Below are 25,990 nucleotides of genomic sequence, written 5' to 3' on the forward strand. Positions count from 1 at the left end.
AGTCACAAGACCGTGTTGCGTCATGCAGGGAAAAAAGAGAGAGATTGCTGATGTTCCTTGTTTTGGGTGGAAAACAAACATGTGGTTACTGTTTGTCAGAATAAATTGCTCAAGAAACTGGCAACAGTTAAACAGATTTTGCTTGGGGTTGCTCCTAAATTTTAAAAAACCACTACAGGCTGTTAGGCAACCTCCATTGCTCTGGGTGGAGAAAGGCATCTCTGACAGCTTACTGTGCATTTCTGTAAAGTTATATGGTTGTGTGTAATTAAGTCCTATCAGGTGAAATAAGTCACACCAGCCATATGGCTCTACTCTGAGTATGACTCAGATGGATATATCCTATGATGTTTACTATCCAACTATGAAAGTTCAAAGGCCAGTGATACTGAACAGAACAGATGCGGATAATCCTTTGTATGCCTGTAAAAATCAGTTTTCTTTATTCTTCGCAGCTAAAATTATCTAGGCAAGTGGCTAGCATGTATGATGTATTCTATTCTGTATTTTATTTTGTTGTAAACCAGTTGAATCTAGGATTATAGGTGATTCACAAATATTTTACATAAATAATAAATAATAAGGATGATGAAACTGACACACATGATTACGGTGAGGGAAGGCAGGCAGCAAGATAATCACTTACTGAATAAGGGAGTCTGCCCTTTATTGGGCTGTAGTACAGGACTCAATTAAATGCATTTTGGTACGGGGGAATATAGAAGGAATGCATCTTGGCTCACACAACTTTGTTAATAGTTATAACAGAATTTGGTTTCTAGCACATAGCAGTTTCACTATCATATTATATGTCAAAAGTTTCCAGTTACACTTAGAAAATTTCTAGGCAAGCTCTTAAAAGTTCCAGCTATGCTTTAAATTGTATTTAATCATGATAGTTACAATCCATATATATTGGTTGTATGCACATAACCACATCTTATGCTTTTGTATTTATATTTCATAGTAAAAGTTCAATTTTAAAAATGTGGGCAAGTAAATGAAGGGAGTGCACCTCCCCCATGTATTGGAGAAATTGACCTCACAGATATAAAAGATCAGATTTCAAAGTGGCAGTGACTCTCTCTTTAATGAAGCTGCCTTTATTTTGATCAGCGGTGGGGAACTAGAACTCACCAGCAGATCAGATTTTTACCTCCCCCACCCCTCACAGGCCAAGTATGACAGGGGGCTGGAGCTACATGTCAATCACCTGATCTCACCATAATGCCAGGTGGTACTTTTTGCTTGCATGGATTTTGTGGATCACTTCTCAATGGGCTCAGCAGGACTGGGCAATCAGCTGACCATTGGGTCTTGCAAAGCCTTACGCACAGTGTTTTACATACAGTTTTGCAAGTGACTCTGATTGGCAGATGGCCAGTGCCAATAAACCCCTGTTCAGCTCAGACAGGTCTTAACCTGCCCTATACATGACATCATATGTAATGTCAGGTGTAGTTCAGGTTTCCATGGCTTGGCTGAAACGGCCTGGAAGGCCAAATGGGGAGTCCTGGCAAGTCTAGGCTCACATGTTGGAGGTTCCCCACCCCTGAATTTGGTAACTTAAACACTGGATAGCTCACTTGGTTAGAGTTGGATGCTGATAATGCCTAGGTTGCAAGTTTGATACCCATATGGAACAGCTGAATAATCCTGTATTGCAGAGGCTGGACTACATGATCCTCAAGGTCCCTTCCACCTTCCAACTCAGTATGCAACATAGGCTGCATGTTTCTTTGACCTTCTAGCTTTCCCATTTTTTTCCATTATTAACTTATCTTTTGAGCTGCTTCATTCATTCTTTACTAGTGTTTTTTTTTAAATCTGATATCTGTACTCTATGTTCACTGATGTTATGTGACCGCATACCTGATGTGTGAGGTTTCTGTACTCTGGAAAATATGAAACACAAATGCTGCTGTCTTTTTTTTAAGGAACAGGGTTGTTCATTGGCTACATATGTCTCTCTCTCTCTCTCTCTCTCTCTCTCAACATTTCTGAAATGCAGCTGTGTAAGCTACTTATAACAAACTTACTCTTTGGGGGGATTTAAGTCTTCTGGTCTTGTCTCAAAGAACTGAAGAACTTCATCGCACTGAGAGATATATGGTGGCAGCTGAATCAGAGCCTGAAAAACAAAACAAGACACACATTTGGAAAATGAAGAGTTGTTTTGCCAATTGTTAAGTGTGTGAACATGAGACAATTTGTGCCGAGCCCAGCTAGAAAATCCAGGCACATTCTCTATCCACTGTGATCCTCCATTGCAAAAGTTTTCCTGGAACTTTAATTTCCAAGTACAGATTCTGATTTTATTATTATTATTAAATAAGTAAATCACTACAATCCCTGCTTAGAGCCATTCAACAGATGTAAAAAAAAGAAAAGCCAGCACCAGTGTCCTAGCACTTTTTGCAACTAAAGCACTGAATTTTATGCATAATGTTTTTAGCACAATAAATCTACATTAATTTCTCATGCATTGCTTAGAGCCCGCACTTGTATTTATATGGAGATACTGCATTTTCCAAGTAAAGTTCTTTGTGATCACAATTACTATTGCACATACTGTGAAGAGCCTTGTGATGTAAGTTTTATGGACCACTGCTGGATATTTTTGTGATGGGGTGAAGGAGAACTGGCATAACTCTAATATTTCCCATCCTGAACTATGAAAAAGAGATTGCATGCTTTTTAATACCGCAACTGATACTCAGCAATTGTACGGGGCTTAAGAATGTTTAAAGCATTTTGAAACCACGATCTTGTAGCCATCCTTGCTGATCTGCTTTACGGGATTCTTGTGTTGTGTCCCTGTTTCTGAGATGAGGGGCAGGGGCTGAGGATGGCCCACCTAACCCCCCAGCAGAGGCGAGATAGAACTTTCTGAGTTTGATCCAGAGCTCAGTCAATTCCTGAACTAAGCTGCTTAATTTATTTTAACACTGTTTGGAGATTGTGGCCTTTCTACCATCACACTGTTCTTGAGTACAAAGCCAACCAGTTAGATGGGGAACTGATCACACTGTTGCTTACCCTACCTTAAACACCACCACCTATCACTTGGCATCTGATGGCACGAAGAGACCTTGAGTGGTCCATAATGTTGGTTTCCGTGCTATAGCAACTGATCAGTTTCTATCAGCCTTCGCACATCTGGTGCCCTCCAGATGCTGCTGGACTGCAAGCTCCATCCTCCTTGACCACTAGCCATGCTGGTTGGGACTGATAGGAGTTGGGGGCCCCACCATTTCTGGAGGGCTACAGGTTGCAGAAGGCTGGTTTATATTATCTGCAATGCCATTAACTGCTTGCTAAAAATCAGAAGACCATTTACAGAGCATCTCTCAAACAAACAAACAAAACACCAAACAGTATATCAGTGCCTCAAAATTAATTCCAATGCTTTGGAAGGAAGCTAGTGTTTCATCTTAATGTTCTTAAATATCCCAAGGGTCCACCACCAAGCCACTGTCACATCCAACTGAAATCCGGACCTCTTCAGAACTTCCATAAACAGCATGTCAGTCCTGCTAAATGACATTAGCCTCTCACTCTCTGCCATTTCCCCACCTTCCAAACAGTAGGTCTGGTTTTCAAAACTGGATGTTAGCAGCATAGTTCCAGGGTTTATATGGTCACTTTCAACAATTCTTTTTCCTAACCAAATTTTGAAAATATAGGTAGGGGGAGTAGCTTTAATAAAACACACTATGAGAATATGATTCTTGTTAGAGACACATGCAAGTCACAGCAGAAGTGGCCCTGTTCATTTACTACTCAGGACAGCATATTGCTTCCATAACAGAAGAGGGGCTTCATATTCAGAAAAACCTTTCCCAATTTTTGTGTGGCGTAAGACACAATTTGGAAAGCCGTTGTTACCTAGATGCACCTTGTATTTTCCCCTACACTCAGAAAAGGCTCCTGCAGCCTAACTGATTCTGGAGGTGAGATTTCAGCTAACAGGCAATAACTTAATTGTCTCTGCAGGAACTTGAGGGGACAGTACTTGGAATATCAGTATTTCTTTTGGACCAAAGCCCAGAACACTTACTTTCCCCTTCTGTCTACAGGTGTTGGATAAATCAGGGAAATGATGCAGAGCAAGATCTGCAAAATGTTTAAGTATTCAACCTAAGAGTTTGCAGACTGAAATTAGAGAACTGAAGGTTTTACTATAGACAACATGATCTCTGATTTATTTTTATTTTTGTCAAAATGAAGTTCCTCAGCATTTCACCATTCTTCATCAACAGCAGGTGACCAAATGATCCTCTGCTTATTATTCACCACAAGTTGTTATTTCTGCTTTGACACAAATTATTCCCATGTCTGGTGGTCTATCAACAATCTGATCCATTTTTGTGCCTTGATATACTATCCTTCTCAATACTTCATCTCTCATTCCTCAATCTATGCTGCCCAAGAAAAAGTGACCTACTAAGTACCAAGGGTTTGTAAGAATCCTGACAAACAGCAACTACTTTTTATATTGTGATCATTTGGGCTGCACAGTATTTTCATTCACATAATATTGTATTCACTTCCTCTTAACGGCTCAAGGGAGGAGTCAGAGACTCGCCTGATATTCACATTTAAAGTGTTTCACATCTAACATGCTTACATAACCACGCTGCAAACCATTGTTAAAATTACTTTTTACAAATCCAACCTGCCTCTCTTATCAATAAATGTGATGTGAAGCAGTGAGTAAGATAATTTAGAATAAAACGTTTTGCTTAATCTTCACCAGGCTACACAAATACTTGTGATTTTAAAACTCTGAAATCAGTTCTTTGATCTCAAGAAATACCTGCTCTCCCAAATTTATCAACAACTCCTCATGTAAGGAGGGGTTCAGGTCATGTAAAACTTTGGGAAATATGAAATGGCTGCTCTCTTCTTGCTTTGCAAAGTTATAGAGCAAGAGTCCAAGCCAAGATGGTTACCTCATAAGGAGCAAGCTAATTAAACATCTTCCCAAAGTCGTGACATATCTAAAACTGCTATGGCCTTTTGGGAGTTGTATGCACCCCTCCTTGAGCTTCAACATTTACCATGTAAGAAATACTGATGAAACTGGGGCCAGTTTGTAAAAATATCCATAATTTATTGTTTGGGCAGAACTCCAAAACCACAGTACCTAATGTGATCGGTATTATAGCAGTTTATTATGTCAGTCTGTAGTAGCTTCTGTTCACTGCAGAATGTAATGCACAGTTTGCATTCATATCATAGCTACTATGACTACTTGTACTTTTTTGTTAGCTTTAACCAAAAGGTTAGCATGGATCAGAACCCCTTGGTTATGGAGCTGACAAATTTAGGCAGGGCTATTATGGTGTTTGACAGGGACGCGGGTGGCGCTGTAGGTAAAAGCCTCAGCGCCTAGAGCTTGCCGATCGAAAGGTCGGCGGTTCGAATCCTCGCGGCGGGGTGCGTTCCCGTTGCTCGGTCCCAGCGCCTGCCAACCTAGCAGTTCGAAAGCACCCCCAGGTGCAAGTAGATAAATAGGGACCGCTTACTGGCGGGAAGGTAAACGGTGTTTCCGTGTGCTGCGCTGGCTCGCCAGATGCAGCTTGTCACGCTGGCCACGTGACCCGGAAGTGTCTTCGGACAGCGCTGGCCCCCGGCCTCTTAAGTGAGATGGGCGCACAACCCTAGAGTCTGTCAAGACTGGCCCGTATGGGCAGGGGTACCTTTACCTTTTTATTATGGTGTTTATTTCCTTTTCTCCTATGAGATCATACAATATGTGGCAAAGGAAAGGAAGGGGCATAGAATGCTGGGAAAGATGAAGAACAGACAGGTGTTGGGATACATATCTATTCCTCTTCTAAGTTTGATGAAAGCCTTCCAAGGCATGAATTTTGTACAATGAACAGAAAAGATGGTAGACTTTCATGTCACTGATGTGGGAGTTAGGCTGCCGCTCCCTAAATTCCTCAGCACCTGCTCAGAAGATTGATGGTTTGGGAAATGCCACGACTTTTATGATGTGTGTGGTAAGATAGCCAACTGGAAGAGAGTCTTTTACTGGTCTTCCTGCCCCACACTTACCTTTTTAAGGATTTTATTGGGTTGATGCATATCACCAATATTTTATCTGTATGCCGCTATACTGTAGTTAAAACCATGCTCCAGGCAGCTTGCAATATTAAAATGTTTACAAAATTTATTTATTGTCATGAATAAATGTTCATGACAATTTCTGTTCTCATCCTGAAGCAAAGTTCTTAACTCGAGGTACTATTTCTGGGTTAGAGGAGTCTGTAACCTGAAGCATCTGTAACCTGAAGCATCTGTAACCCGAGGTACCACTGTATGCAGCTGTATTAGTTTTAGTCACTGGATTTCATTCTTACTGGGACAAATGTTGTTTGCAGTTAGCAATATTGCTAGTTATCTTTGTTTAGTGAAGTTATTTTTGTGTGTTTTATGGTTTTCAATTTAGTACTCATTATATATTGTGGATCCACATGTTAGAAGTCATCTTGAGGGGGCTGAGCTTAAAACGTAGCCTACAAATATTTCAGATAGATAAATAATTGTAGCAGCCAGTGTTTCCAAGCTGGCCACAGAGGAGGGAAATCTACCCTTAACAGGTCTTAACAGGTAGGAATTGCTTTCTATCAAACAGGCTGGTGTAGCAGGAAACGGACTGAAGAATGAGCTTCCCTTTTTCTGCAGCCAGCATGCAAACATACAGGCTGGTGGAGGAGAAAGAAAGAAAGAAAGAAAGAAAGAAAGAAAGAAAGAAAGAAAGAAAGCCATTCTCAATCAGCCCACTCACACATACCTCCATAGAACTCCTGGTCACAGCTGACCTGTGTAGGAGGTGTGTGCCACCCATATATATATATATATATATATATATATATATATATATATGTGTGTGTGTGTGTGTGTGTGTGTGTGTGTGTGTGTGTGAGAGAGAGAGAGAGAGAGAGAGAGAGAGAGAGAGAGAGAGATTTTGTGTGTATTAAAAAACCAAAGCAAGTGCCCTGATCACCTGAACCCATGTTTTCACACAAACCAATGGATTCAAGTTACAAGAAAGGAGATTCCAACTAAACATCAGGAATAACTTTTTGACAATAAGAGTTGTTCAACTGACTCCCAAGAGAGCTGCTGAACTCTTCTCCTTTCGAGGTTTGTAAGCAGAGGTTGAATGGCTATCTGTCATGTATAATCTAACTGAGATTCCTGCACTGCAGGGGTTGGACTAGATGACCCTCAGGGTACCGCGCAACTCTACATTTCTATGATTCTGAAAGATTGTACTGGGAAATGATGCTTTCCGCTCCTTTCCCAAGCAAGCAAAGAAGAGAAGTGGAGTGATTGTTGCTTATGCAGCTTCTGAAAAGGATGTGGTCGCAATTAATTCTTGTAACGCTCAGCATTTGCTGTATATCCACAAACCACAGTCATCTCTGTGATTTATTTATCTGTGCTCAGTTGGAATACAATTTTCCTCCCCGTGGTGGTTTCCCTTACAAAAAGCATGGAAAAACAGCAGCAGATAAGTTGTACTGCTAGAGTGGTGTCCATATCATGGCAAGCCAGGCTTCCTTGTGTGAGCCTACTCCACACCCATCCTTCCCTGTTAGCAAATACAGAGTTAATTGTCAGCTATTGGAAGGCCAAGAGTGCAGTCTTTGTTACCTGGTTATCATTAACTAAAAGAAAGAAATACTCAGGCGGTTAGATCACATCTACAACATTATAGATGATAGAAAGTCAAATGGATTTGTTAAATTTAATGTCATCAATAGCATTGTTTTGTAGGAGCCAGCTGCTGCCTCATCACCTATGGACTTCCTTCCTCTTTAAAAGCAAATGTGTGTGTACACAGGTGTGCCTATTGGGGCATATTTTAACCTATTCCATGACAAGAGGAACAAGCATATCAGAAGCTGAATGAATGAAAATTGTATACACACATACGTGTATTTCACACACATTTTACTACAGATTATAACAGCAACCCCAACACAAAAAACACACATATGATAAAACAAAACAAGCAGACACTCAATCTCAAACAGACTTTCCCAGATTTTAGGAGAGATAAAGGGAAGATAATGACATCCTAATTATTTAATGCATTTCTAACTTCAAAAGGTTTAAAACCTAGAGAATTCAATATAAGAAACAGTTGCAATATAATTTTGATTAGTGGTATCATATAAATTGAACGACCACTGGGGTATCTTCCCCAGAAATATGGGGCAATGCACACTGTGCTTTTTTCTGGCTTAAGCATCCCTATGACCAACACCACCACTCCCCTTCTGCAGAATCCAATACAGACTTTTGACTTTTCCATCCCATCAGCCCCTAGTATCAAAAACAAATTGCTTTTTATACATGGCAAGTCCTACCAATTCCATCCCTGCAGAACTGTGCCATTTCTTTGTGTTTTTAATTAAAAATATTTATATGTGTTCCTGCACTAGCATGAACATGTGTACACCCCTGTTCCATAGGTGCTTCTTATTTCCTTCCATACTAAACTGAGAAGCATCTCTGTTCTAATGACTAGTACATGGGTAGGCAAACTAAGGCCTGGGGGTCGGATTTGTCCCAATTGCCTTCCAAATCCGGCCCGCAGATGGTCCAGGAATCAGCGTGTTTTTACCTGAGTAGAATGTGTCCTTTTATTTCAAATGCATCTCTGGGTTATTTATGGGGCATAGGAAGGAATTTGTTCATTCTTTTTTCTTTTCTTTTCAAAATACAGTCCGGCCCCCCACAAGGTCTGAGGGACAGTGGACTGGTCCCCTGCTGAAAAAGTTTGCTGACCCCTGGACTAGTATAATGGGACTGAAGGAGGCAGTCTGAATAATATTCAAGTGAGATTCCATTTGAACTAAGCTATTTCAAAAGGGGAGTAGGCTAACCTAACACACTTTGAAACCATTAAAGGCAGTTGCTTTCATTTGACAGAGGGAGGCTAGTTACCAACAAAGCCATCATCTTCAAGAAACAATGAGAGCAGTTGTCACTTGGCATGAAAAGGAGTTTTTCCAAATAACAAACAACATCTTAGTAAGCGCTGCTTTTTTCTGATGGGACTCAATGGTACACTGGAAGGCAGGGCGCTGGGTGGATGTGAAGTCAGGGCAAGGTGGGGGGGGGAGACTGAAGAAGTGAGAGGGGGGTCACAAAGTGGGGCTTCAATTAATTGAGGGGGGACAGGAGAGTGTGTGAGGGAGAGAAAAAGGAGGGGTCATGGTGAGTACCAGCACCTTCTTTTCCTAGACAAAAGCACTGTTATTAAGCATTTATGTAGTGCATTGTAAATGTCCAAAGTGCTTCCTTATGTCAGCAAAACGACTCTGTGGGTAAGTCTGCAGAGTAAGAAACATTCAAGGTCATCGTTGATGAGTTCTTACTCAAGTGAAAATGCATTAACACAAACTATGGTAGCATATAATAAGACAAAACAGAAAAGGTGACTTACTGTGTATCCTGGTGCCCTCCGGATGTTTGGGACTACAGCACCCCAACAGCCCCAGCCATCATGACCACGAGTATGATGGGAATTGTAGTCCAAAACACCTGGAGGTTACTAGAGCAGGGAAGGCTGCTGTACTGGAACCAGCTGCAAACAATGCATCTCAACAATCAGCACAAAACTTGGAAGAAAATGCCACTCACCTTGCAGTACTCATCAATGGGTATAAGACGCTTGATAGCAACATCGCGAATGTGGCTTCGGCGGAAGAGGATCTTGCCTATGGAAGGAGAGACAAGAACAATGCAAGTCACTGCTTGTTTGGGTAATCCTCTGGTTCATTAGAACCTCACTTCTCAAAGAACTCCTTGATTGCTATCTTTATTCAGCGGCTCAAGCACAGACATATCCCATAAGGGCATTCAGACACATGGCAAAGCAAATGTTACACTGGAAGAAGCAAATCACATTAACATAATCCCATGAAAATAATTTCATTCATGGCTGTGATTTTAGATTGCTGGCCATTCATTCCATCAGGGATTGTGGAAACTCTAAAAATATAAATTAGTTCTTTTTTCAAGTTCACAGTGTTATTTGTTGAATGCTTCTTCCCTGTTGGAACATTGCCCGGTTGATTTCAACAGAAATTAGTTATGACTAAGGATAGTGGAACAGGGTGTGTGTGCGCATTATCAGACAGGATAGAAATGCAAACCGATGAATTTTTATTTATTTATTTAAAAAAACCTTTTCAACTACACCTTTTTTTTAAAAAAAAATACTATTAATGTTGCTCAGAAACTAACAATTTTTTTAAAAAAACCCAATAAGAAATAAAACAGCAGTTAGCAGCAATCAAGATAAACAAACAAAAGAGAGAGAAGGGAAGGAAGCCTAATCTGTTGACTCAAACTACAGAGCAAACCTGTTTGCAGCAGGTACACCAGAGTTATATTGGAGTTTCCTGCAGCAAACCCAAGGTGAAAACCACAGCTATGTATTCCTTAAAATACCCCTGTAGATAAGTGTGGAAGCCTTAATTGTAAGCATGTGTATCAGTGATTTACACTTTTTGCCACAGATATACCAAGATGCTCCCTGCAACAAATGCACCTGTCCCTTATAACAAGTAAAACTGCTTTGTCTGGAAGTTCCTGCTGAAACAAAAAGGCAATGGTGATTCCAGTCCATAAAAGCTTGCTCCGTTTTCTTTTCTGCCTTTTTGGATAGGTGACCACAAAACTGTCATGCTTGTAAGGTGAGAGTGTATACACTTTGAGATGGAAGTAAGATGGGAGCTGTTCCTCCAGTGTGAGTGGCATTGAACTAAGAAAGCCAACACTCCTTTTCATGTACACATGCACTGTATGTACTCCAAGAGAGAGGACCAACAGAAACATTCTTTTTTTAAAAAAATAATTTTTATTAACAGGCCAATCACATCATATTATCCAAATCACATTAGTTCCAAATTATACAGCCAAATTTTAAATTTTGTTGGGGGTACCCATACATCAAGCTCTGCACGAGTCCAAAACTCCAAACGAGTCCAAACATCACTTATATTACTGCTTTAATTAGACAGTTCTATCCAGTTCAATCCAGATAGTCCTTTATTACTTTCTTTCTCTTCTTGTTGTTATCATATATTCCTTTCTTTGCGATCTCTGATAATTTTCACAAGCAGATTGAAAACAGGCATCCTCTGTGTGGATTTTGTACTCTTCAAAGATCATATCGCTCAGGGACAGCCTCTGTTCAACGCTTCCATAAAAAAATTTTTATCTTCGGTCTGTCCTTTAATTTTCTCAGGCTTGCCAAATAAATCAAATGAATCAGGAGGCTCTGTCAGGTCAAGCTTGCGTGCCAACATTCCTTCTCTTTCGAACGATCCTGATTCTCCTCCCCCTGTCCTTCTTTCTCCGGCAAGCCTGTCTTGGTGAGACGCCATTTTTTAACTGCGTCATAAAATTTTTCCTCTTTCTCACCGTTCACCAATCCTCTCTCCTGTTATAATCCATCCCACACAGTTCTTGAATTCCTGCTTGTGATTAATAAAAACGCAACGATCTATCTGGGGTGAAGGGTTATTAATATCACATCATGCAAAGAAAAAAAAAGTTTTTTCCTCCACCCCCCCTTCATTCCAAACATACAGTCTCCTAGTGGTGATTCATCAGAAGATTTACTTATCCATCCGTCACTCCCGGTCACAGAGATCCATTAATCAGCAGTCTTATCTCTCGAACATTACTTGATGTATGTGCTTCAGCTTCATTTCCAATCATATGTTTCCAATTATAATTCCGAGCTGAAGCAACCAGCACGTGCTAATTGGAATCGGCGTCAGGAAGATCTGACTTCACCGAGGGCTCGTGCCAAGTGTTCGGCACCCCCATCTCTCGGATCAGGGGGTGCATTGTGAACACCGCTGGCAAGGCAGCGCCCCCGTCTCCTGGGGGGTAGGAAGACTGCATACTTCCCATAGCAGCCCCTTAATTACCTCGTATGGGTCAGAGAGATGTTATTGTCGGCCATCTTCCAACGCGCCACCTGGTGGCCCCCCCAACAGAAACATTCAAAGATGCTTACTATAGACAGGTCCTGCCCTAAGTGAGACAGCTGCCTCAGGAGGACAGAGCTTGGAGTGCCATGTGGCCTGCTACACTAGCCTGCTGTCTTCAGCTGCAGTAGAAGAAACTGTCCTTTCATCAGTATTGGAATTCCACCAGTCCAGCTGGCTTCTGTATGTGCCTTGGGGAAGGGTGCCATATTGTCCTTAACCTCAGGCAGCAAAGTATCTCGAGCCAGCCCTGGCTGAAATAACTCTGTCCTTATCCATTTGAGCTCATGTTTATGTCAAACTCTTGACTAGTAAGAGTTATCACAGGTGGAGGGGCAGACAGCTAGCCTAGAATCTATTTGCCCAATGAGCTAGCTTTGCAAATTCAAAGAAGAAATTATGATAGTCAAGTGTTTACAAATTAATGATGGGTCTGTTTGCCTTCTGAAGTTGCATAGCACCATGCAGGACTGTACCCCAATTGAATCTGATGACTTCTGAATGTTTGAACCACCCAAGGGAGGGAAGAATCTGTGTACAGAGCCTGAATGACAACTGCACAGGAGTTCAGCAAAGGAGTAACTTTTCAAAAAATATGATGTAGTAGAAAAGGCGTTCACAACTTTTTCTTCCAAGTTCAACAGCCCATATGAAGTTTCCCACCATCGCAGCTGCAGTTCTGAAGCAAGGAACATGGAAATTTGAATCAATCTGTCAGCAAGTCAAGCAAGATTGTGAAGAAGTCCTTCATGGAAAAGTTTAAGATGCTGGCTCCTTTCTTATATCCTCAATGGAACAAATTTCATTATTTTGGGGGTGGGGCCTTTGTTTTATTGACAAGAATTTTGGTCCAAATTCTCTGTGGCCACAAATTATAAAATGCAATGTGCCACTACATCAACTAAAATCATCATGGAATTTTCATTATATTTTTCCAGTTGGTAGAAACTGGATATTCCAGTAACTAGGGTCAGCAGTGCTTCTTTCTATATTTAGAACTCAGACAGCAATTGGGTTGGCGTCTCTCCAAGATTCACTCAGTCACCAGAGTTGAAAGAAAATTTATAACTCACATTTTCTTATTGATGTGCACATAAAACATGCAAGCAATCAGAGTAAATGGCCAGTTAATCTCTCTAGCCATTTGCACAAGCAATCACAGTAATGCATGTTCATTTCTTCAACACATCCATGAACATTATGGCTTTTCTATTTGATCCAGAGATATTGCATTCTTTTAAACTTTTGTGGGGTTTTTTAAGGCAGCAGACAATAGAGTAGGAAAAGCACAAGTGCTCTATAAGGACTCACAGAAAGCAGAACACAGCTCTCACATTTTCAGCTGGTGAAAGACACACCGCTATGCTTCCTGTACCAATTAATCTGGTCTGATACAGTTTAAACAACATTAGTGCCACATTTTTATTACTGTATGTGGGGCTAATTAATGAGAATGGATCCTGACAAGACAAAGATCTTGCGGTTGAGTGGTCCCCAGGTACAGGACCTGGGTTATTTATCTTTTCTGGATGGAGTTCCACACTCTCTGTAGAAAGAGGCATGCACTTTGGGTGTGCTCCTGGAACCATCTCAGCCATCAAGAGCCCCAGGTGATGATATCTGTGGCTCATAACGCCTACTACCAACTTCGGCTGACAGAACAAATATTCCCTTTCCCATATAGTACCAGGTGCACAACCTGCGGCCCTCCAGATGTTTCTGGACTACAACTTCCATCAGCCCCAGGCAGCATAGCCAGTGATCAGGGATGATGGGAGGTGTGGTCCAACAACATCTGGAGGGCCGCAGGTTGTGCACCCTGCTATATAGGAACAGTTTGCCTATTGTGGCCTATGCATGGCAACCTCGCAATTAGGCTATGGCAATGAATTATATGAGGGACGATCCTTGCACCTGCTCCAGAGGTTGCAGCCAGTGCAAAATTCAGCACTAGAGTGCTGAGTGAGGCAACTTACTGTAAACATGTGTCATTTGCGTTAAAGAAAGAGAAAAGCACCAGCTGCCAGTTAGTCATTTTCAAGGCTTTGTTACTGATTTTTAAAGCCAAAACAATTTAGGACCACCTTCCCTTGTACAGACCCAGACAAACTGTACACCCTTTAGAGAAGGCTCTGATGGCCAGACCATTATAGAGAGTCACAATGTGATAGAACAAAAGCAGGTTCTTTCAGAGTCTAGAACACTATTTGGGAAGCTTCCACTGTGGTAGGCTTTAAATGCCTATGAAAAACATGCTCATTTCTTCAGCCTTTCTGTGTCTCTATTTTCTGATCACACGGCTGGAACATTTCTGTAGTAATTTTTCATGAAATATTTTAGCGGGTTACTAATGCATTTTGATACTATGTATTTATTTTTTGCTCGTGATACCATACTTTATGCAAACAGTTTGGAGATTTTGTTGTATTAAGTGGCATACAAGTCAAATAAACAAGGGATTTCCAATAACGTCAAGATTTGTTTATAGTTTAGTTATAAGCAAGCCTTTAATATAGCCTTGCAAATATGAATATTACTAATTTCCTAGAAATATTTAAAACATTCTAATCAATTTATGTATATAGAGAGCAGTTGCATGTTTTAACCTGATAAATTAAATAAAGGTATATAGCTGAGTTAGTAAGAAGCCAGCTAGTCATAAATATACACAAAATTTCTCCTCTCCTTGACTGCTAGGGGAAGTGACAGATACAGGAACTCTGCCAGCATCTTAAGATGTAGAAATGCTATTGCTCCTTCTCCCTCCACTCCAAGGAGCAGACATTTTATTTATATACAATGCCCTGCCCTATTCTGAAGTCTCAGGGCAGTTACACTTTAAAAAAAGCACCACAGTAGCCTTCTCCCCTTTGCAGCGGTTTCCTTTGCAAAGGCAACCATTAATGTCCCACACACAAAACCTTCCAAGAGACATAAATATTAAAGGAGCAATCTTGAAAGAGGCAGGCACCCTCCAATTATTCAGGCCACAGTTTTATAACATGAACTGACCCCATACTTTTTTTTAAAAAAAAGAATGTATTTCTGCACAATTTAGCCATTTTCAGCACAACTCTGCAAGAAAGAAAACCATGAAACAGAAACATCAGCACTGTATTTAGGAAAGAGTTTGAAGCCAAGTCCTTTAAAAGATATACAAATATGCTTCCTTATTCCTAATGAGATTTGACTTGTTCTCAATTTTACATTAGACATCTTCAAGTATTCAAGCTTCAGGTATAAAATGTTGTCTTTATTTCTAAAGTGGGCAATGCCAATGTGTGGAAATGTTGCCATTTAGGTTTGTGCTGTTCTGAAAATGGATTATAAGCACTTGCATTCCCACAACAGAGGATTTCCAAGGCAGCAATCCTGGTCAGTTGAAAAGAGCTGGACTAAGCATCCAAGCTTTGAAATAGGAGTGAAGGGGAGCACAGAAATGGTGAGGTTTGTAAATCTACCACAAATTGCATCATATACCATATGTGAAGAACTTCTACATTAGAACAAACAACTTCAGTTTCTAGAGACAGACAAGGCAGATTGCAATTGCAACTCCTTTAATCATTTAGCCATTTATATTCTCTTCCTTGGACGGTTCCATGTACCAAAATGCCTGCTCAAGAGGCTTCTTATCTGAGCACTCAAAGGGCAGGGATAGAAAAGGTCTGTTTATTTGCTTTTTAAAACCTCTCTCTCAATCACAAAATAATGTATAGCTGTTTTAAAAGCCCGGTCCTTACAAAGTCAACTATTAAATAATTTCAAGTTTGTCACCTTAAGAAACTGCAAGTTAGCCGCTTCCCAAAAGGCAATCATTTCAATTAGCTAAGTTGATTCGGTAGCCAATATGGCAAGCCCCAAATGTTGCTGAACCTGTGGCCCTCCATGTCACTGGAATACAGCTTCCATCATCCCTAATCACTGCTCATGTTGGCTAATGGGACTAATGGGAGATAGAATCAAACAATATCTGCAAGGTCCCCCATCAGTACCAAGGGTAGCCAAAGGTTAGCCAAAGTTCCACCATTCACATTTTTTTAATATTTAAAGCTCAAGTATACATGGGTCGGAATGCAAAACTCTTTCTGGCGATTATAACAAAAATATCTGGGGTCATTTTAGACATTAGATAAATATGTAGCATGCTACATGAAGGAAACCAGCAAAGCTATGTATGGGTACAATTCCCAATGAAGAGGTAAGGCTTCACATCCCAAGTGGGGAACGTCAAAGACACCAGAAAAATCTGCACAGGAATATCCAATTACATTAACTTCCTCAATCTCCTTGCTTACATCAATTCATTTGGTTATTGCTTTTTCAACATCTGAGAATATTAGGGAAAATCCTACATTGCAACAATATAAGGCTAAACTCTAGAAGCAGAGAAATAAGTTCAGCTGAAAAGAGTCAAGACAGACTTTCTGATAGGTAATTATCGAGCTGTTTTCAAACTAAATCAGTTCTTGTGCCATCACAAAGGAGTGAAGGCTGCTAACATACTAACATACATGAAGAGCTATGTGCATAAAATATATATTCTCCTTAGAGATAGTTGCCTGAAAAAGTTTAACTGCAACTCTGATTTCATATTTAACAAGCATTGTACTAAGTCATACTGGGCAGGCTGAAAATTTTATTTTGCTGTATTATTAGGTTATCAAGCAATTTTATTAAACAACTCATTTTTAAGGATAAAGGGAAAACTTTCCACCCCCCATCACTGGGGTTTCTGTCAGATGTTGGATGGTGAGTCCCATCCCTCTTTGTACCTGTACAGCACTCAGGGTGGGCAGTGATTCAGTTGGCTACACCATTTTTTAGGAAGCAAGGTTATCTTTTGGCAGAAGATGCATTCTATGTAGAAAGCGTACCCGCTATACCTTTGAATGTAATTATGTACCGTGACTGTATTTCCTCACCATTCTCTTCCCATCCCACTTTTACACTTTTGAAAGAAATACACTTTTCATCACCTCTAAAATTACACCCTGCCTGGCTTGGCCTCCAGTTCACTTTTAAACATATGGACATCATCTCTTTCCAGGAGGAAAAATTAGTTGCCTGGAATAGGCAGATATGCAATGCGGCTACAGCTTCAAAGAGTGCTTGCCACAAGAGTGGCACAGCGGCCTACTGTCAACATCAAATTAAATGGCCTTGTGAGCGCTGGTTACAGGGACACATCCTTCCGAGAGAATGCAATACAATTTTAAATGTATGCCAGGGGCTGCATGGTTGTGACACAGCATAAGGTGGAATGGCAAACAAAATCAAAGTTAATTGGGTCCAGACAGTCCAGGCAGCAAACGAAAGGCTGTACTAATAATTCTACTCACTATTCTATTATGCTGAGATGATGTACTGCAGTGGCTAAGAGACAGCACTATGAACCAAGAAGTCCAAAGATTGAAACTTATCACGTCATTCACATGAGGGTTAAGTGCCTCACTCTGACAGTAATGGTTCAGATTCAACTTTTCACTCGTTTTGGGGAGGGGGGCTGCATCTGAACTCTACTTGAAGCTTTGCTTGAGCAAAATAAGAACACAAGTACATGCCCCCCGCCCCAGGTTGCCATGATTCTACAGGGAGTGTTCAAGAAATCTGATGGAAAAAAGGCTAACAGGATCTCAAGCAGCGCAGCATGGGAGGGAGGCAGAAAGCAGATAACAATCTAACTTCAACATTTTTATCCTGTTAAATCTTCTCCTTTGGAAGTCCGCCATGGTCTTCAGCTTAAGCTTCCACAAAAGCAATTTCACAGCCAAAGTTGAAAACTTTGGCTTTGGGCAAAGTTTTGTTTCCATACAGTTCTATCCAGCCCCTTCAAGGAAACACTGGTGGGAACAGCCTCTAGATCACCATGGATATAGGGAGTTTGGAAAACTTAGTTCTGCTTATAAAAGCTGCTTCCTGAAATATTTGGCAGACACTACACATAGCTAATCTAGAGGAGCTCATTTGTTGTTTCAGCTCTCTTTCTTTCTTGGGGTCTCCCTCTTTCAATTTCCCTGCCAACCCACCTTTCATCTGTAGAGCATTCTGCACAGTTGCTTGGACATTCAGAAGAGGGAATAGCCTCTTATTCTACCACAGCTTGTGAGCAGAGTTATGTATTTTGCAAGTTCATGACGTAAAAATAAACTATACATACCTACGACCATTTTAGGCTGAAGTAGGTTTGAGGTCCTGGTTAGGAACAGATGTTAAACTACAACAGTTGTTTAATTAAACCAGGATGTAAGTACTAAGAATGGGAAGAATCACAGGGAGAGGAAAGGAGGGAGTACATGGTCTCATCACTCATCTCCAGCTACTGAACTAAGGTTCAGAAAGCCAGAAATTGAGCATCTGAATCAGGACAGAGACTATTCAAAATAAATCTACAGCTTGATATAATTTGTCCTTCCTGTGTGGGCACCTTGCAAAACCCTTTAGGAGCCACTTCACACTGCTCCTTTAAACCTCTGAAATCTGGGCACCTTAGAAAGTCTGCTCACTTTGGCTGCATGTGCCTTCCAGGGCGAGAGAGGAGAAATAAGCCTTTTTCAAACCCCTGAATGGAGCTTTGCAGGACACCACATAAGGTGACAAATGCGTGAGACAACCTACCTGTCAATCATGTGATGTCATGAAAGTATCATGAGACTGATGAGAGGTCAAACCTGATAAAGGTTCCCACCCCTGCCTTACATGATCAATATCCTATCACATCATCATCATTTATTGGTCTGTGAAGTTTCCTGGTACTGTTAAGATGGATGTTAGCTTATTGTGTGACCTCCAGGTCTGCTGGAAATGTCAAACGATACTAAATCATCTCACTATCATTTTAAAAGGCTTGTCTACTATTTATTTGAACTTTGCTTAGCCCTAAAGCAGAGTGTAAATGGAGTGAGAATAATGATGCAAAAACTTCAGGGTATTTTACCTTGATTCATGTTTCCATGGATTTTTCAAGTAGTTTGCAGTTTTTTATTCTGGGCATCTAAGAGCTCCGAGCAAGAAATGGCATTAGATTGGTCAAAGGCTTGAAATACTACCTTCTGCATTTCCAAACAATGCCAGAGCCATCTGGGTATTAAAAGCAAACAAACAAACACCTGTGGCATAAGAAAACATAACCCCTCAACTAAACCAACACATCAGGATTCTGCTGGTCTGAGCTGTTATGCACATGAACAGTTTTCATGATTCATAGGGAGAATTTTCTAATACTCCTAAAGAACTAAATATTGTTGAATGCCAACTGCGCAAGATACAATATTTCATACCAAGTATTTCCAACTTTCCTCCAATCAAAGGAGGCTGTCTTGGATCTACAGACTACAGAGCCACCTCCGGAAGTAGCTAGAGGAAAACTCTATACAGTGGTACCTGGGTTTACAGACTTAATCCATTCCGGAAGTCCGTTCTCAAACTGAAACCATTCTTAAACCAAGGCGCGCTTTCCCTAATGAGGTCTCCTGCCGCCGGTGCCCTTCCACCGTTCGGATTCCGTTCTTAGACCAAGGTAAAGTTCACAAACCAGGACACTACTTTCGGTTTTGTGGAGTTCATAAACCAAATTGTTTGTAAACATGATTGTTCTTAAACTGAGGTACCACTGAACTCTTGCAACTTCAAGAAGATTTTGTAGCACACATCTGAACAAGGTCAAACCCACTCTCTGATAAACTTATAGAAATGGTGAAACACCACACAAGAGAAGCTCCTGTTTATATCAATGTTTATGGCACAGACCCCTGCTATGCATTGCTGGCTAAATAATAGTAGTGTCCTCATTCTCATAATGGTTGCTCAGTCTTTTTAAAAATGCACATCTATAACATGAGCAGTGAGGAAAGGAACAGGGAATGATTTCCATTACAGAAAAAGTTTTATGGTAGCATTTAGAGAACTTTTTCAAATCTGAATACCAAAGTCTTTCCTAATGGTTTCAGAGGTAATCCCACACAAAAAACTAAATCTTCACTTGAAAAAAAAAGAGGGAGAGAACTGATTGGGTGTTGCTATAAGAAACAAAACTATAACCAATGGCATTTGTTCCCCACAGAAAAATATTTTGCGTGCTGAATCAAAAATGCTTCCTTGGTTCCTATCAAAGGCCTCAAGTCTGAATGTGTTATAGTTTTGTGAAGAATGCTAGAGGCAGCTGGATGGGGAGGATCACTGGAAACATTTTTTTTTTCAGGCGACAGAAACCACAATGTATAATGTTACCAATCAGGGCTTCCCAGAAAGCAGCATATTTGAAACAGAAAGCAGGAGCCAAATACCCACACTGGTAATGAAATTCAAGCGCTAGTATGCTATTGTGAGTGGGATGCAGAAAAAGCAAATTATAAGGGTGTGGGTGTGTGTGTGGGTGACCATTTTAAAAAAGGCAGAAGACAGATAGGACTAATTTCTCCGTAATATTAACCATTGGGTTACATGCTTAATATGCTACTCCTCTGGGCTAGATGTCTCCCACCCTGTTCCCAAGCTTCTTTTTTGGGGAGAGTTGGAAGGGCATCCAACATAAACATTTCTGCTGTACATAAGCTATTCTGTTTCTTCCTCCTCTCTTTAATTTCCAATCCATTTGGTCTTGGAAACACAGGAGGGTTGCTCCAATGGCTTGCATAAGGAGAGATTTAGAATGCTGCAGGGACATGGCCATTGACAGTGGCCAGGATTTTGCTCCACCTCAGGGTTTGCTCCTGCCAGAGCAGCCAGGACAATCTCGGAGAGCTGTGCAGAGTCTGCAAGCCTGAGTTGGGCTTACTGATTTGGTAGGCGCAGATGGGGGAGCTTGATCTTCCCATGCCAAAGGTCCCACAGCCCCTGGCTGACAAAGGCTGTGCTTGGCCAGGAAAGATCTCCATCCTGGTGGCGCAAAGCATTTGTGAGCCTGGGAAGCTGGTAAAACTTATCCAGCTGGGATTAAAATCCAAGCTAGAGAATGATTCAGGGTCTTGTACAGCTTCCATTCCCTTTGGAACAGACTTTTAAAAGCTGAGTTCAGCATCAGATAACTTTGCCATCATCCCTGCGTTCCAGTGTAAAAATATTTCATAAAAAGAAAGAAACGGGAAGGCATTTAGCAGGCAAAACACACCAGTCAGGGCAACCTTTCTGGAAGCGAGCCTTCCTCTGCTTTCCAAAAATAGGTTGCAATGCTTCAGAAAGAGAATGAAGCCAAAATGTAATTCCTGTTTTTCCAAGTCTCGGATGCTGTCAGTTGGGCCTGGTACTATGCTCCCTGCCTCCCACCCCACCCCCAATCCCACTCTGCTGGCATGAAAAATTGCACAGCAAACTTTTTTTCTTTGCATCCAAGCCAGAGTTAGGCTTGCTTTGCTGATACCACAATTTATGGAACAGTTGGAACCAGAATGCACCTCCTGGAAGTAGCCATGGTGGTTGCTAAATTGCAATTACACCCACGCATACAAAAGGCACTCAGGTGCAAAATCGAATCTTTTAAAGGGCTTTACCAGACATATGAGCCCAAAAGACTCCCTCCACCTTAAGCAGCAGAAAAATGATTGAAATTTGTGCTGCTATAATGAAATCAGGAAGTAGCAGTTTGGGGGTTCCCATTCACTTGCTCTCTCCTAAACACCTCACTGTGACCATATCTTTAAAAGCTTCTGTGTTTTCAGTGCCAGGTGTAGCAAAATTTCCTTTGCTGACCTTCTGCTAAATCATCTCCAGTGTCAGCAAGGAAGAGGACAGGTAAGGGGAATCGGAGGATATGGGTATTGCGAGAAACGAGTTAGGAAGCTACAATTGGGAATGAAGAAAACTAACTTTTGTATGTATTTATGGAACTTTTTACACTGCTTTTCAGAGCAAAGTCTTCCAAAGGCAACTTACAAAACTGACTGTAAGCATAATGAAATTTAAACACATAAGTAAGAATACTCCATTGTCAAACTCAGAACAGCAATTTTAAAAGCACAGCATGCAACATCTCAGTAACAGGTGAACTAAAACATCCATTTAAAAAACCAGAGCTATGCATACCATTTCCGGGGGAAAGCTCCAAATATGTGGGGCCACTACTCAGAACACCCTCACCATGACAATGAACCTGAGAGCAGGTCTTCTGGCACTGATCTAACGTGCCAAACATTTAGGCATTTCAAAAGGTCAGTGCTTTAAGCCGAGTCCAGAAACGAATAGGCCACTATTGTTACTAATATTGCATCAGCATAAGCAGATGCATTCTGTACCAGTTGAATTTTCTGAAGAATCTTTGAAGACAGCCCTGTGTGAAGCAGTCTAGTATGGCTAACTGAACCCTGTGCAACTCATGCAAGATCTACTTTTTCCAAGATCTAGTTGGCCAGATGCAAAACTCCAGCTAGCAAAAGGCTAGTCACCAGTAGCACCTGTGCTCTCATATATAGTCTGGGCCAAGAACTTTCAAGAGCGTGAAGCCCTGTCTAAATCATTGCATACCTCCATCCAGAACAGCATGCTTCCTAACCCACAGAACTTCTTCCGAATCTGGATTTAGCTTCTGCCTTTAGACACTTATCTGTTCAGGATTTCCACAGCTTCCCTTGGGATGAGCAAGTGGAAAGAGTAGCATGCCATTTGCAAACCAACAGCATTGCAGCCCAATTCTCTGGATGATGATGATAATGATGATGATGATTTGAATTAATATACCACCCTATACCTGGAGCTCTCAGGGCAGTTCACAGAACAAAACCAAAACCATCATCTCCCAACATCTGATGCACAGAGAGATGAATCCTTTCAGCCCCTCGGTGTAGTAGTCTGAAGCTGTACAGCCCAGCCATAGGCTTATTTTATTTTTATATAATGCTCCCAATACATAATTTCAAGGCAACTTCACAATTTCAGCAATGCAACATGTAAAGCAATGAAACATGCAACATTTAAAATCTTTTACTATCCGTGAGAACTAGGTTTAAGATGTGCATCAGAAAAAAGGCTGTGAAGCAAAGAGTGGTTTACACCAAAACAGCCTCCCTTCGCTGAGCTTATCAGCAGTCACTTAAAGACACACACAACTCCCTCTGTGAATTAACGGGAAGGCTCCATTTTGCATGACAGATGCAGAACAGCATCCATCCACCAGCCTGCTAAAATGTGCACTTTTTCTGGGTTAAAAAAAAAAGGGTGTTATTCTTCTGCATGTTTCAAGAGTGGAAAAAATGAGGAGGCAGCTTTGCTACTGGGTGCAGCCATGCCTGGCTTTGGGATGACTTTTTATCCTATAGGTTAAACACTTGGCTGTGTGATTTGTGTGCTAGCTGCTTGAGATTTATGCTCCTGCTGTCCATGTACAAGCCTTGGGTGACATGCTAGTGGTTACACACAGATGTTAAAAGCATATGGGGAATAAGATGGTACCACTGCAGCATCCATCCTAAAGGCCATGAGATGGAAGTCCCACAACACCACCTTCTGAACTGGTCCCTCAAGAAAGAATCAAAGCTGAGTCTCCAAGTCTCAACCGAGAGAGATGGACCAAAATGATATAATGGTAATGAAAGTTGCTGAGAACTCTAGGGAAACCAACAAGGGTTATCTCCCCATCTACCATTCCCTGATTCAAGTCACCCACCAGTATGACCAAAGTTGTTTCAACCCAAGACCAGACCAGAGACAAGACTGAAGCAGATGCAAATGATCAGTATCATCCAATACTTTCAAAGATCTGTAAGGCACAAGTGCTGTGCTGGAAAAGAGCTGTTAATCTCCAAAGGGAAAAAGCCAGAACTAGTCTCCTTCTCTCTCCCCCCTCCCCCCACCACATACATATTTTAAAAAACTAGTCAAAGTGATTCCACTGAATGAAATACAGTGGGAAGCCTTTAGCTAAAGGAGTAGCATGGAGGAGCTATTGCTGTTTTTAAAAATAAAAATGGTATGGACATGAGGAGTGTGTATCTCTCAAAAGTTGAGCCAGCAGCAGGCACTAGGCAAATATGTCCTTCACACACTCACAATTAAATTCCAGGCTGAACTTAGAACAGTTGGCTAAATTGACAGGGGCAGGAGGGGTAAGGAACAGCAAACTGCAATTTGGATTGAGGGGAAAGAAACAGATCCACAACAGAAGTGACATATTGATAAAATATCTGAATCCTCAGCAAAAAGTCCTAATGATACAAAAACCACTGCGTATAACCTACACACAAAATGAAACAAATAAATTGCAGGAGAGGTCCAAAAGGAAAGGCTATCCTCCCAACAGTAAACACCTCGGGTGATTTTAAAACTGCAGCAATCAGCTATTCTAACATATCCTCAGTTCCTTTGCCAGCAATTGGCTATAGCATTTGGCATGTCAGCTCTAGGGCTCCCCTCCGTACTTCTCCAGGCATTTTCAGAGACCACATTAGTGTTCAGATTCCAAAAAGCAGTAGAACAAGGTATTAAAGAAAAGTCCACATGTGTGCCACTATTCCTTTAAGATGATTATGGTGGTGATAATGATGATGAGATGTCCTGTTATACAAAGGGGAGAAGGGGCAGCAAAGAAGAGGCAACATCCCAATGGATAGATCTGTATTGTTCACCTTACAAACCTGGCAGAAAGGGTATGATTCTTTGCTTAGGGTCCTTCTGTCCTCCTTCCATTGGGAATTTGTCCAACATTTGCATCTTTAAAAAAAAGGGGAGAGAGAAAATTAAAAGAACAGCAAAAGGAACACCTAACAAATGCAAAAAAAATCCCACATTTTTTTAAAAGGAGAGAGTGAGAGAGAGAAATGAGGGAAAGAACACACAATATAATTTAACATTAACTGTCATTATTTGACAATGACAGCCAAGGAAGAAAGCCAAGCATGAGATTGGGGAGGGAGGAGATTCCACAAGAGGGCAGAATAATGTTGCTGTTTTGGAAAAGTTTTGGAGTTGATAACAACAAGCTCCCCCATGATTTTGGTAATGTGGATTACTTGTCTTTGATTTCACAAAGGATTCAACAAACATGCTCCCTTGAGTAGCCATAATGACTAGTTAGTTGGCCTCTAGAGAGTTAGACTAGCCCAAGGCTTCCTCATCACAGTAACACTAGAGAGTGGGAGGGATAGCTCTCCTACCCCTGCTTTAAAGATGACCAGAAGCCTGTCATTTGTTTAAGCTCTGCACTTGATGGGTGCCAGAAGAGCATCAAAACAAACCTTCACCTGTCCTCTTCAGCTCCAAGGTGAAGAAAGAAGGCAGATAACTATTTGTCATGCCTGCTGGGTGGCAGCTGTGGGGTTCAGGCTGCTCAAGAGGGGGCAGAGACACAGCAAGGGCATGCCTCTACTTCTGACAAGCAATGCTTCAGCTTGTCTCTTGACTTCAAGAGGCAAGTGTTTAATGGGTATGACACAAGGTTTGAGACCCCACCCACAGTGTTGAGGGCATGTCCTGGAGACAACACATTTCTGGCTGGCAACCAAGACTATGCAAAAATTCTCAACCCCTGATCTCACACAACAATGAATTCAAATTTGCAAGATTCTTATCTGTACCTTCTGATGCTCATGTCAACGGAATCAAATCCTTCAAAACTTTTCAGAGGAGTTATACATCCCAGGAGATTCAAGTTTTCAACATGAGGATGGGGTGGGGGTGGGCATGGGCATGGCTCAATGGCAAAGCGCATGTTCTGTGTGCAAAAGGTCCCAGGCTCAGTCCCCAGTATTTCTGCATAGCAGGACTGGGAGAGGCAAAAATGCTGGAGAGTCTGTGTCAGTGGACAACACTTAGCTAGATGGACTGGTGATCTGATTCAATTATTAAGCAAGTTTATTTCCAAACTGTTATGAGATGGCACCACAGTGAATCATCAAGCAAACTTGTAGTACAGTCAATACATCATGTTCTGAGAGGAGTAGAAGCAGAACACTAAACAAACGTAATAAGAATACGGCTTGTCAGGAGTTCACTTTGAACCTTTGGGGGACAGCCAGACACATACAAAGAAC

The 25,990-nt window shown here is 41.2% G+C and overlaps 1 protein-coding gene across 4 annotated transcripts in view; it reads right to left on the reverse strand.

Moving 5' to 3' along the window:
* SH3PXD2B (SH3 and PX domains 2B) overlaps positions 1-25,990 on the reverse strand; it is a 100,313-nt gene that overhangs the window by 34,770 nt on the left and 39,553 nt on the right. For 2 of the 4 annotated variants that reach the window (XM_083593874.1, XM_083593875.1), the window contains exons 3-5: positions 24,596-24,671; positions 9,670-9,746; positions 2,040-2,131 (exon numbers count right to left, since the gene is read on the reverse strand). In XM_083593874.1, the coding sequence (XP_083450000.1) occupies positions 2,040-2,131; positions 9,670-9,746; positions 24,596-24,671 (245 nt within the window). Of the gene's footprint in view, positions 1-2,039; positions 2,132-9,669; positions 9,747-24,586; positions 24,672-25,990 lie in introns of those variants that run through there. The other 2 variants (XM_083593876.1, XM_083593877.1) reach the window with 2 other exon arrangements.

This window comes from Podarcis filfolensis (assembly GCF_964270895.1).
Source record: "Podarcis filfolensis genome assembly, chromosome: 2".
NCBI classification, from domain to species: domain Eukaryota; kingdom Metazoa; phylum Chordata; class Lepidosauria; order Squamata; family Lacertidae; genus Podarcis; species Podarcis filfolensis.